Source organism: Theropithecus gelada, chromosome 1, assembly GCF_003255815.1.
Source record: "Theropithecus gelada isolate Dixy chromosome 1, Tgel_1.0, whole genome shotgun sequence".
NCBI lineage: Eukaryota > Metazoa > Chordata > Mammalia > Primates > Cercopithecidae > Theropithecus > Theropithecus gelada.
In genome coordinates, this window is record NC_037668.1 from 54,994,952 (window position 1) to 55,013,611 (window position 18,660).

An 18,660-nucleotide genomic window follows, 5' to 3' on the forward strand; every position below is an offset into this window, starting at 1 on the left:
GAATCCCTGGACCTGGGACTGAATGCATGATCAAGGGCCAGGATGTCCTTGGTAGCAGAGTGGGGAGCTCAGAGGCAGGGGAGACCCAGGGCCTGGAGTGAAATGGGGGGGAACCCAGATCCAAGGGTGACCAAGATCTCAGGCAGAAGGGAGAACTCAGTGGCCGGGAACACATGCAGGTATTTCAACTCCTCTGGAGAACCAGTAGCTGGTGACAAAACCCAGCGGTGTCCCTTCCATGGCCCTCCACCCTCACTCCCCCTTTCACAAGACACAAGGTTGGTTTTTTTTTTTTTTTTTTTTTTTGCTTTTTTTCATTTCTTTTTAATACAAACTTGGATCTTTGGGTGTGTCCTGCCAACAGAAAACAACAACAACAACAACAGAAGAGAAAACCCAAAAGAGTGAAAAATAAGAAAGAAAAAAAAAGCTCCCGCAAGAGGTTCTTCTCCCTCCCCCCCACCATGCGAATTTGCACACCACGGGACCACAGCAGGTTTACAGAATGCAATATACAATCCACGATTTATAATAAAACAGTATATACAATAAATAGGATATTGTTCATTTTTGTCAAACGACCTGTAGATAAATTTCTCAGTGCATACTTGCAGGGGCTCTGGACACCTCGGGGCCCCGCTCGCAACCTCTTGCACACGCTCGCTCTCTCGCTCTCTCTTTTTTTTTTGTCTTTTTCTAAAACTGTGTTTTGTTTTTAAGTTTTGTACATTTTTAAAAAGTATTTACAATTGCTGGTTTTGTGCAGAAAGGGCTCACCTTCGGCTTCTGCGTGGAGGAGATGGGCGGGAGGGGGTGGAGGGAGATGGGTCTGCAAGGGGCGGAGGGGGCAGGGTGGGAGGCAGAGGGGCAGGCGCTCCTGCCAAAGGACGATGTGGACGCTGGGAGGGATCTTGGCGTTGGTTTTCTGAAAGCTGCAAAGAAACACAAGAGAAGAGGCAGGAGTGAGCGGCAGCCATCGACTGCTCTGAGATCAGGGAAGTGAAGAGGGAGACCCTCACCCAGCTCCTCCTAGGATTTGTCCAGGAAAGCTACCCATTGTTCTTTCTCCTGAAAACTCAGACCTGCCTTCTCTGAGCCCAGTTTACCCATCTGTAAAACATGCATGTCCAAGCCCCAAACCACAGGGTGAAGCAGGTGCTGCTTGAGGAGCTGGGGTTCCAGGCAGTGGAATTTGTTAAGAGCTTGGGCTCTGGAATCAGACATAGCTGAGTTCAAATACCAGCGCTACCCTTTAATAGCGCTATGACCTTGGGCATGTTGTTGGACTTCTGTGAGCCTCAGTTTGCCCATCTGTAAAAAGAAGATAACTGAACTACCCCACTGGTTTGTTGGGAGGACTCAGTGATATAGGGCAGAGGAAGCCTGGTCCTTAAGTGCATAATAAATTATACTGATTACTATTCATTATTATTTTTCTGGGGCAGTTGGGCTCTCCAAACCTGCCTCCTCATGTCATGATGAGTTTAGTAATTCCTCCAACTTAGGCTGTTCTGAGGAATGACATCATGGGGAGGGCAGGGCCTCAGCACACAGCACACAGCACAGGTGTGAACCACTGCTTTTATTTCTTCTAAATCCAATCCTCTTCTTACCAATGCCATTTTGTTCCTTAGAGAGGTGAGGTGAGGAGGAAGTCTTTCTCAGTGAAGGAACAGAAACTGCCCAACACAATGCCATCTGTGTTTGGCTTAACCCTGCCTTCCTGAAGCTCAGACACTCCCAAGCTCCCAGTTCCTCCCATCGCCAGACACTCGAGATTGGAAGTACCCCTTTTTCCCAGACAGTTCTCATTATGCTTGCGGGGCCCTGGGGATCTGACTTCCCTACCCAGACCCCCAGCTTGGCTAGACCCCCTGGATTCACAGCTCTGCTAGGGTGAGTGAGAAGGTCCCCTGAAGGACAGGGTTGGGCTCGGGACTTCCTAAGAGCTCCAGTCATTAGCCTGGTCCTTTCAGACTTCTGTCCTCCTCTCAGAGCCCCGAGACACGCATCTCCCACCCTCAGTGTGCAACCATCTCCATCCGAATTAAGGGGCGAGGTGAGGATGCTGAAGCGGCCTCCTCAGGTTCCTTAGGAGCCCATCAGTCCTCCCCCACACCAGCAGGAGCCAGGCGGCGACAGAAAGCCTTTCCTCCCTTGTACTTTCTTGGCTTTCCTTTCTACCAGAGCCACATTTAAATTCTGCTCAGCCTCGGCTGCTGTCTGCTGGGCAGTCAGCCCCAGGGACGACTTTTGTCCTGAGGCTGGACTTGCCAGGACTACCCCAAGGTCCAGGGGAACCAGGTGGGCTCCTGCAGAGGCAGGGCAGCACCCCATTCTGGTGGATCAGACCAGGTGGCAGGCAGAGGCATGGGAGAGGAGAAGAGCTGCATCTTTGTTAAGCTGTCAGGTCGCCTGCAGTTACAGGAGGATGGAATACTAGCCGTAGGGGCGAGCGGTGTGCCTGGGAGGGTGACAGCTGTGCTGCAATGGGGTGATAGGTAGAAAAGCAGCTCTTGGGGCAGGGGCTGCTGTTGGGATGAATGCAAGCTCTCCATAGTCAGGCGGTAAACAGGCTGCAGAGACAAGAGGGGTGTGTATTAGGGAGCAGAAGGATTTTTTCTGGGGTAACTGCTTGAACCAGAGGGCTGGGGGCATCTATCCAGAGGACAGCTCTATTGCGGTTGAAGAACAGTTGCCAAGCTAAAGAACCTCTGTTGGGGTGTTGGGTGACAAGGGAAGGGGACTTTAGGATGGGCTGCTCCAAACCACTGGCAAACTGATATTGTCCAATGCCAGCCTCCTCTGCTCCCTCCAAGGGCCCTGGGGCAGGCTGGGAGCCTCTGCATAAATCCCTGCACCCCCACCCCCACCCCCGGCCCTTAGCCACTGCCAGTGACCCTCTCTAAGCCAGGTCTCCATGGTGATCTCAGCCCAGCAGGCGGCTCCTGCCAGAACCATTCCCGCGGTGCCTGCGGCCAGGCAGCAGGAGGCTTTCTCACCCTCTGCTAAGCCGCCCATCGCGTCTCACCTTCCTCCTCCCACTACCCTCCCCAGCTTTCAGGACTTGGCCAGCCAGAGACTTTGGCAGAATCTTCAGGATGGGAGGGAGTGGGGGAGGGGGGAATCAAAGCCCAAAAGCCCCAGGGTTCTCATGGAGGTGGGAGGAGAATGCTGTGGCTGTGTGGAACTCTGACCTCACCAGGTTCAGCTCTCCACAAAGCAGGACCAGACACTAACACGCAGCCCAGTGCTAGGCACTGGGGACAAAGCAGAGACCAAGACCGATCTGGTTCCTGTCCTTGAGAGGCTCGCAGATAGAGAGGAAAGCAAAGCAGACCCCAAACCCGGTAATTACCATGCAGGGAGATGGTGGCTGCGCCACGGAAGGTCCTGGGGAGGCAGCTAACCTGGTCATGGCAGGAGAGACTGTGGCTCTTCAACCACTACTGAACACTGCCCAGCACATGCTGGGGCTGAGACATGCGCTGACTGAATGACAGAGCAGGGACTGACCTGAGTCTGGTCAGCATGTCAAGGTCCAGCTCGGGCCTTGCACACCTTCAGAACACCTCCTTATACCACCCTGTCACCATAGCTACGGTACCCTTGTCGTCCCGACCTGGCTCCTCCAGGGCAGGAACCTGTATGTGGTACTGCTGCACACCCAGCACTAGCACGCACCAGCCCCCAGCACACCAACCACTGTTACGCAGACTTCACCTTCTAGTGCCTCTGTGACACACAACTGCAGAGTCACATTCCTCTGAGTCCTCACGCTCCGGTGGTTTCACCATCTGAGGTGCCAGGGCATTAAGTGGTCTCTGCCTGTCGGGGGGGGGGGGGGGCACTGGCAGCACTGAGGGACAGCTGAGCAGAGATTCAAAGTGCTGCAGAGCACATATAAATCAGGTTGTCCAGAGAGGGCTGCTCTCCTCCAAAAAGGAATCTATATTTGTGCTTTCATTTAAGCAACCAGCAAACATGTATTCATGCCCCCTGGCTGCCAGGACATGAGTTAAGGTCTAACCTCTACTATCTGGTCTCTACTCTCTTGAAAGGGTCCAATGTCAAACAAGGCAGTGGAGCAGAAGGCAAAAAGAGTGCATGAGGCCGGGCAAGGTGGTTAACGCCTGCAATCCCAGCACTTTGGGAGGCCAAGGTGGGTGGATCTCTTGAGGTCAGGAGTTCGAGACCAGTCTGGCCAACATGGTGAAACCCCATCTCTACAGAAAAAATACAAAAACTGGGCCGGGCGCGGTGGCTCACACCTGTAATCCCAGCACTTTGGGAGGCTGAGGTGGGCAGATCATGAGGTCAGGAAATCAAGACCATCCTGGCTAACATGGTGAAACCCGTCTCTACTATAAATACAAAAAATTAGCCGGGCGTGTTAGTGGGTGCCTGTAGTCCCAGCTACTCAGGAGGCTGAGGCAGGAGAATGGCATGAACCCGGGAGGCAGAGGTTACAGTGAGCCGAGATCATGCCACTGCACTCCAGCTCAGGTGACAAAGTGAGACTCCCTGTCAAAACAAAAACAAAAACAAAAACAAAAAACCAACACACACACACACACACAAAACTAGCCAGGTGTGGCGGCACACACCCTGTAATCCCAGCTACTTGGGAGGCCAAGGCATGAGAATTGCTTGAACCCGGGAGGTGGAGGTTGCAGTGGGCTGAGATCGCACCACTCCGCTCTAGCCTGGGTGACAGAGCAAGACTGTCTCAAAAAAAAGAAAAAGTCCATGTGAATTTGAGAGACTGATTTCCTGTGTGACCCAGAGTAAGTCCCTTCCCTCTCTGGGCTTCAGTTTTTGTTTTTTTTTTTTTGAGACAGGTTTTCACTCTATCACCCAAGGTAGAGTGCAGTGGCACAATCATGGCTCACTGCTACCTCCACCTCCCAGGCCCAAGCGATCCTCCCATCTCAACCTCTTGAGTAGCTGCGACTACAGGCACACATCACCATACATGGCTAATTACTTTATTTTAGTTTTTGTAGAGACAAGGTTTCATTATGTTGTGCAGGCTAGACTCAAACTCCTGAACTCAAGCAATCCACCTGCCTTGGCCTCCCAAAGTGCTGGGATTACAGGTGTGAGCCACCGTGGCAGCCTGAGTTTCTATTCTATAAAATAAGGGAGTTGAACAGGTGATGGGAGAGATCTTCAGGCACTGGGATGGTGCCCCAAAGACAAAGAGTCAGGGGCAAACCACAGAGGCTCAAAGCCTGATCCATCCCTGTAACATTTTAAGGCAGCCAGGCCTCTGAGTTACCTCCATGTGGAGAGGATACTGCTTCCTGGGGGCTCAGCCCACAACTGGTATGCAGAAATACCATTAGAGAGGTGGACCTGGAATTCACTGAATTATCGATGAGGCTGGGATTACAGGTGCGTGCCACCACACCCAGCTAATTTTTGTAGTTTTAGTAGAGACAGGGTTTCACCATGTTGGTCAGGCTGGTCTCGAACTCCTGACCTTGTGATCCACCCACCTGGGCCTCCCAAAGTGCTGGGATTATAGGCGTGAGTCACTGCTCCCGGCCTGAGAAGTTTTTCAAATGTGTGTCCACTACTGACCAGAGGTGCTCCTTAAACTCTAGCTCTGCCAGCCATTCCCTCCTTAAGGTTCTTTCCCTGTCTCCGCAGCTGTGGGGCAGTAGGACCAAATGGGGTTCCCCAGCCTTGTGTGACCCTGTGTCTCCACTAGCTCTCAGAGCCTCACATTCCTTACCTGTCCTGGGAGGAGGCTAGCCTCACCTCCTCCATCTCTCTCTTTCTCTCTCTCTCCCCCTCTACCCTGTGGCTGGAGATACCATATGTAAAGACAGGTGTTCCTGACAGGTTTGTGTCGGACACGCAACTGAAGTGGAGGCTGAGGAAAGAGCAAGAACCATGGAACCAGGCAATCCCCAGGGGCCCTTCCTGGCTCTACCTTCCGTGCTTCAATGACCAGGTGGCTCTGAGTCCTCAGGCGAGGACCCTTCCCTCTCTGTAAACCGGAGGGATTGTGCTTGGAGACATCCACAGGCCCAGTGAGCCCTGAAAATTTGAACTGGTCCCTGCCCTTCTATTAGGAGCACTTCCTGATGACAGGGTGAAATTGTCCGATCCCGTTCCCCAGGGCTTAACCTTTCCTCTTAGAATTCTCCCTATTCTACATGCTTTTCTTCAACTCAAGTTTAAAAAAAAACAAAAAACCTGAAATGTCCCAGGCATGATGAGACACTGGGTGGGGGAGGGGAGGACGGTGCCCAGAGATGAGTAATCGCCCTAAAGGAGTTGATGGCGTGGCAAGGAGGGCATTCCCAGGAAGGGCTGTCACGGATGCAGAAAGGGTGAGAGATTAATTGGGCCTGAGAAGGACTCTGGAATGCTTCTCGGAGGAAGTGATGTCTGAGTGAAAGATAGGAACTGACAGGTGGGAGATGGGGTAGGAAAGGGCCACCCAGGCCAGGAACAGCAAAAGCACAGGGCACCTTTGGGAGCCAGCCCTCCCAGTGCTCCCTCCTGTTTCCACACATGCTCCTGGCTGTTAAGGGAGGGTGTGTGTGAGGAAGATCGGGGCTGGAAAAAAGGTTGGATGCCAGGACGGAAGCCTGGAATACCTTGAATACCACACTGGGAAGCTGGGCCTTTATTTTGTAGGCAAGGAAGGAGGCTGGAGAGGGAAGGATGCAATCAGAAGGTGTAGAGCAATGGAGTCACAGGAGCAGATGTGTTTTAATCAATTCATCCAATAAATATTTTAGGGACTCCAGACACTGTGCATCTAAAAATGCTTAAAAAAAAATTCCCCAGCACTTTGGTGGCCATATGGGGAGAATGAACTGGGGGGCTGGGGGTGGGGTACATGCCTGGAGCAGGGAGGGAGTTGGGCCAGAAACTCAGGTGGCTGAGCTAGAACTAAAGCCTCTGAAGTCTCAAATTTGTCAAGACCCATTTCCTGCCTCCAGGAATCTCCTGCTGCCTGCCCTGCTCACAATGGTTTTAGAGGGTGGTCCCTGATCCTTCTCGTGGGAGTGTCCCAGGCCCTGCTCTACACAGTGATGCTCATGTGGAGGATTTTTTAAAAAAATTTTTATTTATTTTTTTTGAGACGGAGTCTTGCTCTGTTGCCCAGACTGGAGTACAGTGGTGTGATCGTGGTTCACTGCAACCTCCGGCTCCCAGGTTCAAGCAATTCTCCTGCCTCAGCCTCCCACGTAGCTGGGATTACAGGCACACACCACCACACCTGGCTAACTTTTGTGTTTTTAGTAGAGAGGGGGTTTCACCATGTTGGCCAGGCTGGTCTCGAACTCCTGGCTTCAAGTGATCTGCCGGCCTCGGCCTCCAAAAGTGCTGGAATTACAGGCGTCAGCCACTGTGCCCAGCCCATGTGGAGGTTTTTTTTTTTTTTTTTTTTTTTGAGACGGAGTTTTTGCTCTTGTCATCCAGGCTGGAGTGCAGTGGCGCGATCTTGGCTCACTGCAACCTCTGCCTCCCGGGCTCAAACAGTTCTCCTGCCTCAGCCTCCCGAGTAGCTGGCACTACAGGCACCTGCCACCATGCCCGGCTAATTTTCGTATTTTTAGTAGAGACGAAGTTTCACCACGTTGGCCAGGCTGGTCTCGAACTCCCCACCTCAGGTGATCCTCCCGCCTCGGCTTCCCAAAGTGCTGAGATTACAGGTGTGAGCCACTGCGCCCGGCAAGGAGGTTTTAAACAAACACCTGTAAAAGGCTGCAAGCCCTGTGGGGGCAGGGCACTGCCTGTCTTGCTCAGTGATACCCTCAGAACTGGATACAATGCCTGGCCCCAAGCAGGTCACTAGCTCATGTGTGTGAACACAGAATTCATCTACTTCCCCCAGCCTTCCAGCACAAACGCAGTGCCCTATGGCAGCAAAGGTTATGCTGACAAAGATGGCACAACTGCCAGGGGAAAAATCATGACATATTACAGTCACGAGAAAATATTTTTCATATTTGCAGTGGGGGAGAGGATTGGTGTGCATAACTGTGATGACAGGGTTTCTAGCTGAGCCAGGTCATTTTGTCCTTGGGTTCCCCAGGGAGGACTCGGCCCAATTGCTAAAGCAAAGAACTAGGTGCTATCACAAAGCCTCCCCCAAGGCCCCAAATCCACACTAGAATACAAGCTCCTTCCTAGGAGGGGCACAGGCGAGGGAGGGCCGGCTCTGTGGTCCTGCGCGAAGGTACAAGAGGCGAGGGTTGGAGGTGTGTGACTCACACAGGCTGGTCAGAGGCCCCAGAGTTCAGCCTCTGCGGGGTATTTACCTACCCATCACCAGCCACTGACTACGTGCTCACTGTGTACCAGGGACCTGGCCAAGGGTTTCACGCGTAATCTCGTTTAATTCTCACAAGAGACGCAGAGAGGTGACGTGACTCATCAGGTGACATGACTCACCAGGTCACCTGGCTGGTAAGGGATGGAACTGGGTTGTGCATAGAGGCCTATCTGTGTCCACAGGCAGGCTCCCAGCCACCACCCTCCAGTTCCGTGGCCCTGCTCTGGGACGTGGGAAGATAAGAAAGAAGGAGGGTGAGTCGGCATGGTTGTGGAGAGATTACATTTTCAGGAAATGAGGGCTCAGAACAAGGCCTGGCCTAAACATGGCTGCAGGAGTGGCAAGAGATAGGATCAGAGGGAGGATGGCCTCAGAGAGTGTGGGGAAGAACTTGTGCCCAGAAGAGTCAGGGCAGGACTGGCTGGGCTCTGACGTAAGGCCTCTTGCTCAGAGTCACAGGCAAGATCAAGTGACCTCTCGAGGTTTCAAGACACGAAGAGACAAAGCCCAGAGCAGCTGGGGCCTGGCCCAGGCCCGGGCATGCCTGCTGACCCCGGCTGGATGGTGGCCTTGGAAACTGCTTCCTGCTCCGGTCAGGCCCCAGCTGGAGTAACCTTGGAGGACCTGTGACATTTCTCTTGGCCTCAGGTCAGGCCTGAGAGGGAGTAGGGAGGGGAGAGGGACTCCAGATTCCTGAACACCTTGGAGGGCCCTTCGTACCCTCCCACCCCTGTCCCCAGTGTCTGACAGGGTCGATCTTTAGCCCACAGGGCCCAACGTGGAGCCAGTCTGTCTGGCTCTACTTTCCATCTAGAGGCCTGGAGAAGATGTCTGCACAGGCCCAAGGCCCCCTCCTTGCTTGACCCGTTCTGTTCCCTGTCCCATCAGCCACAGCTCTCAGATCAGTCGGGCCCCACATTCCCCATTCTGTCTCCTCGGAGCTTTTATCTTCTAATTCACATTGGGATGTGACCTGCCTTTGCCCACAGCTCCCTCTGCCCAGAATGCCCTTCTCACGGTCTCCATGTGTCCAAACCTTGCCTATTCTTCAAGGTTGAGCTCAAGTGCAGCTTCTTCCACAGAACCTCAAAATCCATTTAAGATATCAGACCCAGCAAGAGCTGTGGGGACTGGGCCAGGCGCAGTGGCTCATACCTATAATCCCAGCACTTTGGGAGGCCGAGGCAGGTGGATCACGAGGTCAGGAGTTCGAGACCAGCCTGACCAACATGGTGAAACCCCGTCTCTACTAAAAATACAAACAAATTAGCTGGGTGCGGGGTGCACCCCCATAATCCCAGCTACAGGAGGCTGAGGCAGGAGGATCGCTTGAACCCAGGAGGCAGAGGTTGCAGTGAGCTGAGAGCGTGCCACTGCATTCCAGCCTGAGCGATACAGCGAGACTCCATCTCAAATAAATAAATAAATAAATAAATAAATAAGTTGTAGGGATTGTTCAATCTAATCTGTCCTTTTGCAGATGGGGAATCAGGCATGGGGAGATGACAGGCAGCCATACGGCAGAGTACCCAGGCTCAGGAGGGACAGTACTGGGTTCTAATCTTGGGTCCACTATTTGCTAATGGATCCCCTGGGCAAGGTTCAGAGCTGCACCCATTTCCTCAACTCTCTAATGTGGGATAGGGCGGGAGGCAGGGGGTTGTGGTGGGGACACACACCCCACCTCATAGTCTGCTGTGAAAGGTCAGGGAGGCAGCGTTACATAAACAGCCCAGCACAAGTGTCCCTTTTCTCATCAAGGGAGCAGAGGGCTGACTTCTGACTACAACACCCAGCTGCCCAGTGCAAATCTTTGTTTCTCACTGCCTCTGGGCACCTGCCACTCTCTACCAGGTGTTTTCAGGTTCTTTGTGTACTTGTTTTAGTTTCCTGGGGTGGAGGCTGAACTAGAGGGCAGGGGCCATGTCTGCTTTGTCTCCCCAGTACCCAGTACTGGATGGACACACAGGTGCTCAAGTTGGGAAACTAAGCTCAATTACTGCTTCTCCAGGGCCTGGCGTCAAAACCGCTCACTGCTATTGGTGAATGAGTGTGTCCCTGTCCTCTCTGCTTAAGCCCTCTGTTGAAAGTGGCAACTCCCTGAATGAACTCTTTTTCCTTACCACTCTCTTTCTCTGTATCTCCAACTCTTTCTCATTCCCGTGGTGATTTTGATCATCCTCTGGCACTGGGGGGTTGCCCTAGAGCCTGTGTGCCATCTTAGATAGGGAAAGGAGGCAGCCCTCCCACCACCTCGGTCTGGGCCACCATCACTGCGTGTGTGGACTTCTGCAGTTGGTCTCCCTGCTTCAACACTAGCCCCGCTCCATGGTGGCCCGGGAATTCCGGCAGGGAACTCTTCAGTGGATCCCAGTGTGTCTGGGAATGAAGTTCAGACGCCTTCCAATGCCCCACGTGATCTGGACTTGCCTGCCTCATCCCCTCACTTAGCTTTACTGCGTTCCCACAGGCAGTTTCTCAAAGCAGAGCCCCTTCCCACCTCCAGGCTTTCCACACTGCTGTTCCCTCTGCCCAGAATGTTCTTCCCATTCCCCGCCAGTTGTCCAGCCCCATCATTCCTCAGGCCTCAGCTTCAAGGTCTGGTCAGCATGCTGTGTGCGCTCACAAGCTTCTAGCGTTTTTCTCTTACACAGTGCTTCCCATAGCTGGAATCATCCATGCTTAATGCCACTGTTTGCTGTCTTTCCCTCTAAATGGGAAGCCCCCTGAGGACCAGTACCTCATTTGTGGTGTTCACTGTGGTGCCCCCAATGCCTGGCTTCTAGTGGGTGCTGGACAGATGTCTCTAGAACAATGGAATGCATTGGTCTGAGGACAGCGCAGTTAACTCCCAGCCCTGAGTGGGGAGCAGGGCCAGAATGTGGGGCTGGATGGCATCCCAGTTCCTCCTGCGTTCAGGCCTCACTGGGTGGTTCCATTATGTATTTCACTGAGCTGTGACCTGCCCAAACACCCAGCCCCCACACCCGTCCATTTTCCCACCCAGAGCCTGGGAGGAACGGTTTTTGGATTATTTCACAGTTCTGGATTATCCATGAGACATCTCCCCTCCAGTGAGAAGGATCAACAGTTTGACATTTTAAACCCTAAGCAGCTTCTCCCTGGCCTGCTTCAGATCTGAGGTTCTGCTGCTTGCAATGAGATGCATGGGGAATGGAAGGCCGTTTTAATCTTGGCCTGGCTTCATTAGGAAGGAAAAGATACTGCCAAAAAAAAAAAAAAAAAAAAAGTTTGCTTCACTGTCTCTGCCATACAGAGCTGTGAGAGCCTAAGGAATTATCAAAGTAAATTTCCTTGAAAAGATAGGGAAACTGAGGCACAGAGAGGGACAAAAGCTTGGTCAAGGGCATGTGGCAAGTTGGTGGCCAATCTGGGAATGATCCTCCCAGAGGCCTTCTGACTCCCGCATGCTGCCCTTTGTTACCTTCAGGCACCAGGGGAGCTGGGGTCTGGCAGAGAGCGGGCAACAAGTTTCCACTGACATGACTTCAGGACCCTGAGTCACCCTGGCCTTGAATGGCCTCCCAGAGCACGGATGGGACTTTCCAGGAGCCCAGCTACTCCTCCAGGAAGAGAAACTCCCAGGAAGCTTCAGTGGCAGCAAAGGTGAAGGGTGAGGGGCGCAGGCATGCCCCCAGCCTGCCCTGCCACCCACTACCACATCTGGGACAATTTTGTGACAGATCTATTGTCCAAAAGTGGGGCCAGTGGCGGCTATATTTCTGGAGCAGGCTGTTCTTCAAGAAGATGGCTCCTTCCACCTTGTTCTCTTTGATCATTTTGGGGGCATTTTTCTGTCTTTTATTTTCCTTTTTTAAAACACCCAATCTTGAGAATACTAAAACTGACTCCAACTAATGAGGTCACAGTACCTGATAAAAACAGTATCGAAACATTTAACACTCTTTAACTGTACTCTCAGAAAAGCCTTTGGCTTCAGGAAAGGGACTGGCTTTTCTAGGGTCAAAATACCTTGCCTGAAGATAGTCTCACTGGTTGCAGGTTTGCAGGGACAGTGGGATCCCAGCACCCCTTCTCCACTTCTGGGTCCCTACCCCATATGCTCCTGGCCACACCTAGCCTATCTCAGGCCAAAGATGTTGGAAAATAGCCTTTGGGGGTACCTTGAGAGGCCAAGGGAAGACACTTTGGGCCATCCTGTGAAGCCCTCGCAGAGTGTGTGACCATGCCATACTGGCCACTCTTGGCCTGGCCCTCACCAGGCTGCCTCTTAGAATCGATGAAGTTCCCAGGGAAATGGGGGTGCCAGCAGGGCTGGTGCTCTGGATAGGCCCTGGGTAGACGACCATCCAACCTGCTCCTCCCTTCACCTGTCTCACACAGGGCAATGTAAATGCCCGCCCTTATCAGCGTATTTCCTGGGAAATACTTACTTCCTATCCAAGACATAGCACGAACAAAGAATTGAAAGCTTGATGAACCAAACTACAGGGACCCATCCAGTGTATAGTCCTCTGGCCATTTCAATTAACAAGACCCCCTGAAAGTCCAAGCCCTCTGCCGAGTTCCCAGCCCAAGTACCCCATCTCCTTCTGAGGCTGTCCGCAACAGCGAATCCTCAGTCCCTATGCCCTGCTGTCGGTCCCCAGCCTTGCCCTTAAATCCTGCATCTGCTTCCTGCACTCCATACTTCTGTCCTTGACTAAGCTCTGATGTCCTCTCCCCACCCCCAGGCTTCTGCCCACTGCGCCCGCATCCCTAGACTCACCCAGGAACAAAACCTCGCGGTCCAGTCGGCACTTCAGTTGGCACTACAGGGACGTGACGGTGAATGTGTCCTCAGGGTGAGGTTCCGCCATGGGCCCCAGGAAGCCGCTCTTGGGGCCCCCTCCCAGGCCAGGATGCGCCTGGGGCATAAAGCCTGGGTACCTGTAGGCGGTGTCCTGCAGGGGCAGCAGCGAGTCCCTCGGCACGGGGGACAGGGTCAAGTCACTAAGGAGTGGGCAGCCATAGCCAGCAGCGGCTGCAGCAGGGCCACGGGGTGGGCCAGGGGGCCGGGCCATTTCCAGTGGCTCCTTGTCGGCCTTGGGCGTGGCTGGTGGGCTAGCCAGGTGAGGGGCACTGAGGCACGCGGCCTCCGTCCTGCCCAGGAAGTCAGCCAGCAGCCCTGTACCCACCTTGCCTTCATAGGGCGGGCTGCGGGCAGCCGAGCCTGGAGGGTACCAATATGCTGTGCCCTTGCAGCTGGGGGAATCGTAGTGGGCCTGGCCCAATGGCAGGTCCCGGCAGCTCAGGTGGGCCTGGGCTGCAGCTGCGTGGCCCAGGCTGGCCCCCTGGAGCCCATGCTTGAGGGGCTCGCAGGCAGCCAGCTTGGTGGGCGGTGGCCGCAGCTCTTCCTTGAAGCCCAGTGTAGGTGAGCAGGTGGGCGAGTATGCCTTCTGCAGGCCGGCGTCGAACACCGTGGGCGGGTGGGCCAGCGGTGGGAAATGCTTGCCATCAAGCTCGGGAGCACCCAGGCTGGGCGAGTCGCAGTGGAAGCCTTGGCCGAAGGTGCCATCAGAAGGCGTGGACGGGTTCATGGAGTAGGGTCCTATGAAGTCACAGGGGTCTCGCTCTCCCACGCCGAAGGCCCTCGACTGTGAGGGCAGTGGTGACATGCTGCTGTCCCCGCTATAGTAGTCCAGGCCTAGGTCAGGACTGTCCTGGAACAGTGGGTTGACCGGCTGTGGCTTGGGGATGAACTTGGCTTTGGCCGCTGCGCCACCCCGCTCCTTCTTGGCTGAGCAGGCCCCACCGCCCCGTCCACCTCGCGGCTGCCGGGGCCCAGTGCTCCGTTTGGATGGGTAGCCTGAGGCAGCGGCAGAGGCAGATGTTGGGAAGCCCAGATGTGAGGCCTCAAACAGGTCCACCTTCTTCCGCCGTCCACGGCCCGGCTTGGAGCTACTCTGAAAGAGGACACTCTGGTTCCAGTTGTAGCCGGGGGCAGATGATGCCTCGTTCCAGTCCATCATCAGTTTCTCCAGGCTGGACAGGCTCGACTGGCCCTCACTACTTGAGGCCTCGCTGTTGGCACGCCGAAACCCGCCGCCACCGACCGGCTGATTGAACTGGGTGCTGTCGGAGGATGACTCGGAGAAGGTCTCCGACACAGCCGTCTGCTGCTTCACCTTCTGTGGTGTGTAGTTGGAGATGTCCAGGATCACGTTGGGCTCGCTGACGTGGCAGTCAAAACTGGGATTGTAGAGCTGACTAAAGGCCTCTGAGGCCCAGTCCAGGCCTCCATAGCCCTGCCGGAAAGGCCACTGAGAAGCCCCCGCAAACTGGCGACAGTTCTCGGGCGAGGGCTGGAAGGAGGAAGAGGAGGAGGAGGCGGCAGAGGCTGCAGAGGTGGCAGAGGCTGTGGTGCCCTTGGGCACCATGTAGCCACCAGGCGAGACTGTGCTGGCCCGGCTGTCACAGCGCAGGGGTGTGGGGGCTGAACCAGAGAAGGGGGCCCCCTCAGAGCTGTTGAAGAAGGAGGCCTTGCTTGGTGGCAGGCAGGGGCCCCCGGTAGGCGGTGGGGCATAGCCGGCGCTGTGGGCGCTGCTGGGTGAGGCAGGGAGGCTGTTGCCGCTGCCATAGGCAAAGCTGCAGTCCTTGCTGTTAGCGCAGTCCTGGCCTGTAAAGGGCTTAGCCGGGGCAAATACGCTTTGTCCAGCCCCGTAGCCGCCATACTGGGGCAGGTAGGTGTTGGCAGGCGGGTGGGTGGTAGGTGAGCGGGCCACGGCTGAGGGCGGGGGAGCCAGCTTGGGGAAGGTCTCGGCTGCCCGGCAGTCTGAAGTGGCCGGAGTTAGCCCATAGCTCGCTGCCCGTCCTGGTGGGAAGGTCTGGCGCGTGGGCAGGACAGGCTGGAAGGAGGTGTCCGCCCCAGCCCCACCACTACCCACTGCCACTGGGCTGGCCTTGGCTCCCCGGCTAGGGAAGGTGGCAAGGCCCCGCTGGGCAGGTAGGGCGCTGGTGGGTGGCCCTGCATAGGTGCCTGATGCCTTCCGGGACTCTGGGCGAGAGGCTGAGAGGGCAAAGTCCAAGAGATCGGAGGAGTCATCCGAATCGAGCAGCGAGCGAAAGTAGCCGGTGAAGAGGTTTTGGCGCTCCTGGCTGAGCTCGGTCTGGCCTGAGGGTGCGCCCGTGCTGTAGTAGCTGCCACGGCCTGAGGCTCCGCTCTCCAGCCCAGTGGAGGCAAAGGCCCGGGCCTCGGTCCCCTGAAACCCACAGTTTCGGCCAGCTTGCCCGCCTGGGTGCCCATGGTGAGGGGCCCAGCCACCACCCTTATCTCCGGCCCACTCGGCACCCGCCTCCCCAAAGCCTGGGCCACTGGGCACCTGCTCTGGGAACAGAGTCCCATTCTTCCGGGACCGTCTCTTGCGCTTTGGCTTCCCAGTCACAGCGTCTACCTCCCCCCGGCCCCGTTTGCGTGGGTGCCCCAACTCGGTAAGGCCAGGGCCCCCCACCCCAGCGGCTGCCACGGCCACCACCTTCTTTTTCTTGCCAATGCCCTCAAAGAAGTCACTGAAGGAGCATCGGGCTGACTTGGCCGCATGGCCGCCACCCCGGCCACCAAAACCACCTGCTTTGCCCCCACGCCGCCGGAAGCCCTGCACACGATGCAGGAAGTGGGAGATGCTCTGGGTGTCAGGGGCCTGGTGCACTGACTCCGGCTCACTGGGTGTCCAGCAGCGGGGTGGCGAGCACCGTCCAGCGCACTGGCTCTGGCGGTTCAGAAAGGCCAGCTTGGCCAGGACGTCTGAGTACTCAGCCTTGCTGTCGTTGGCGTCTGCCGCATAGGACGGTTGGGGAGACGCCAGCTTCTGCTTCCGCCGCCGTCGTTTCTTCACCTCTGGCATGGCCATGGTGGCTGCTGCCACAGTGGCTGCCTCGGCCGCCACCACAGCTGGCTCCTTGGGCTTGCCAGGGCCCAGCAGCAGGTTCTTAGGAGGGCGGCCGCGCTTACGCTTAAGAATAATGGGCATCTCACCGGGTGGGAAGACCACTACCACGTTCCGCCCGTTGTTCTTCATCTTCAGCAGCGGGGTGGGCTCAGCTGACACACGCAGGCCTAGCTCCTTGCCCTCCACACTCAGGCTGCTGCTCAAGGAAGACACTTTGTATGTGGTCTTGTTCCGTCGCCCGAGCGATACGGGGATCTTGGCCATCTTCACCACCATGCGCCGCACGCCTCGGCACTTGCCTTTGCGGGTAGAGACCACTGGGGTCTGGGAAGATTCTGGCTTCAATTCTGGGACTGAGACCAGGCCTGGGCCTGGCAGGGCAGGGGGTGGAGGCGGCGGTGGCGGTGGGGGTTCGGCCAGGGCGGCTGCCAGCCCCGTGGGCATAGGCAGGGGCAGTAGGCGGCCCTCGGGTCCGGCGTCCGCCTTGCGCCCCCGTCCGGCTTTCCGCCGGCGACACAGGATCTTTGGCCTATCAGTACGCCGCAAGGCGTACTTGGGGTGACCCTCAGGCCCGGGGGGGCCGTGCGGTGAGCACAAGTCCAGGCGCAAGGGCTCGGCCAGTGGGCAGTGCCCCAGGGGCTGCTGGGGCTCCAGACGGCGACCTGGGACGTCAAGCAGCTTGGGCAGGGGGTCTAGTGCCTGGGGGTCAAGCAGCTGCGACTCCAAGGAGTCAGGCAGGGTGTCCAGGGCCTGGAGAGCCAGGCCCGGCAGCCCCAGAGGATCAGCAAGAGGTTGCAGGGGTGGCAGCTCCAGAGCTTCCCCGAGCGGCTCTAGTGCCTGCGGGTCCAGGAAGCGGGGCTGGGGGTCCAGGAGCTGAGGCTCTGGCTCAGGAGATGGTGGCTCGAGGGCCTGGGCCTCTAGCAGCTGGGCCTCTGGGCAAGTGAGGGAGGCCAGCTCACTAAGGATGTCGGCGTCAGCAAGTTCTGAGTAATCAGTGCTGTCTGGCTCAGGCTCTGGGGGCAGACCCGTGGCCACAGCCGTGGCTCCGGGACTATGGCCTTGGCCAGGCTGGGGACTATCCCTAGGCTCAGGCTCAGGCTCGTAGAGGGGGTGGCTGGGCCGCTCTGACTTGGCGTGTGGGGTGGCTCGCTCCTCAGGGCTACGGATGCTGTTGGCCAAACTGGGTGAGGAGAAGAAGCTGTACTGTAGGTCGCCGGGTGGCGGTGCAGGCGGGCGGCTCAGTCGGAGCCCACCACAGTCCAGGTGTACACCACTGTGCTGCAGGTCCTGGGAGAGGCGTGTCAGGTCCTTCATGATGTCAATCAGCTGCACCACTGGTCGCAGGTTCACCCGCCCGTTGTCCCAGCAGCGTCGGGAGCTGCTGCCGTCTCCGGCCGGTGTGGGGCAGCGGGCCTGTGAGACAGGACGGGCTGCCCGTGGGGGCAGCGGGTCGTCCCCCTTGGCAAGGACTGGTGGGCGCCGGGTGCTGGGGTCCCGGCGTGGGGGTGGGCGTGGGTTCTCGGAGAAGGCGTGGGTGGAGAAGGCCTTGTCGGGTGGGCTGGCAGGGGGCCGGGTGGGAAGCAGGGGCCGGGGGGTGGGGGGGCCGCCGGGGTAGTACTTGGGCTCCCGGAGGTAGTCAGGAGAGCTGCACACGGCACTGGAAGTCACCACCAGGCCCTGGGGCTTCACACGCATCCTGACCTTGTCCTCCGCAGGCCGCCGGGCGGGGCCGGGGCTGACATGAGGGTGCGAGAAGCCGGGACCAGGACCTGCCAGGCAGGAAGAGCAGGAGGTCCCTTACTGAACACCTACATCCTCATCAGCTTCCCATATCCTCGATGAGCTCCTGGACCCCTCCCTCCTGAGGTCTCATCTCCTTACCAAGCTCCCATCCCCACCCCAAGCCCAATCCCCTTGCTGACTCCCAGCCTTTCTCAAACCACCATATGTACAGCAAGCCCCTCATGGGCCCCAGTTTCACTTTTTTTTTTTTTTTGAAAGAGAGTCTCACTCTGTCACCCAGGCTAGAGTGAAGTAGTGTGATCTCAGCTCACTGCAACCTCTGCCTCCTAGTGCAAGCGATTCTTAGGTGTCAGCCTCCCAAGTACCTGGGATTACAGGCACGCGCCACCACGCCTGGCTAATTTTTGTATTTTAGTAGAGTCAGGGTTTCACCATGTTGGCCAGGCTGGTCTTGAGCTCCTGACCACAGATGATCCACCCGCCTTGGCCTCCCAAAGTACTGGGATTACAGGCGTGAGCCACCATGCCTGGCCCAGCTTCACTTATTGACAGCTCATCCCCTTTGGAAATCTGGCTATGTGCTCAGGAAGAACAGGACCCTTGCCTCTGAGAGGGAAGCACATCAGCAGGGTGATCAAACTTAAGGAGAAGGCCAGGAAGCTCTAACAAGGGCACAGCCTTCCTGCTTCTTACCCCCAAAGGGCT

The 18,660-nt window shown here is 56.4% G+C and overlaps 1 protein-coding gene across 5 annotated transcripts in view; it reads right to left on the reverse strand.

Annotated features, from left to right (window-relative positions):
- Nucleotides 1-285: 285 nt before the first annotated feature.
- Nucleotides 286-18,660, reverse strand: part of AHDC1 (AT-hook DNA binding motif containing 1) — a 70,767-nt gene continuing 52,392 nt past the window's right edge. For 4 of the 5 annotated variants that reach the window (XM_025362984.1, XM_025362973.1, XM_025362994.1 and 1 more), the window contains 2 exons: nt 13,053-17,981; nt 286-932 (listed from right to left, as the gene is read on the reverse strand). In XM_025362984.1, coding sequence (XP_025218769.1) covers nt 13,096-17,907 — 4,812 coding nt within the window. In that variant the 5' untranslated portion in view covers nt 17,908-17,981 and the 3' untranslated portion in view covers nt 286-932; nt 13,053-13,095. Of the gene's footprint in view, nt 933-12,717; nt 12,721-13,052; nt 17,982-18,660 lie in introns of all 5 variants that reach the window. The other variant, XM_025363003.1, reaches the window with a different exon arrangement.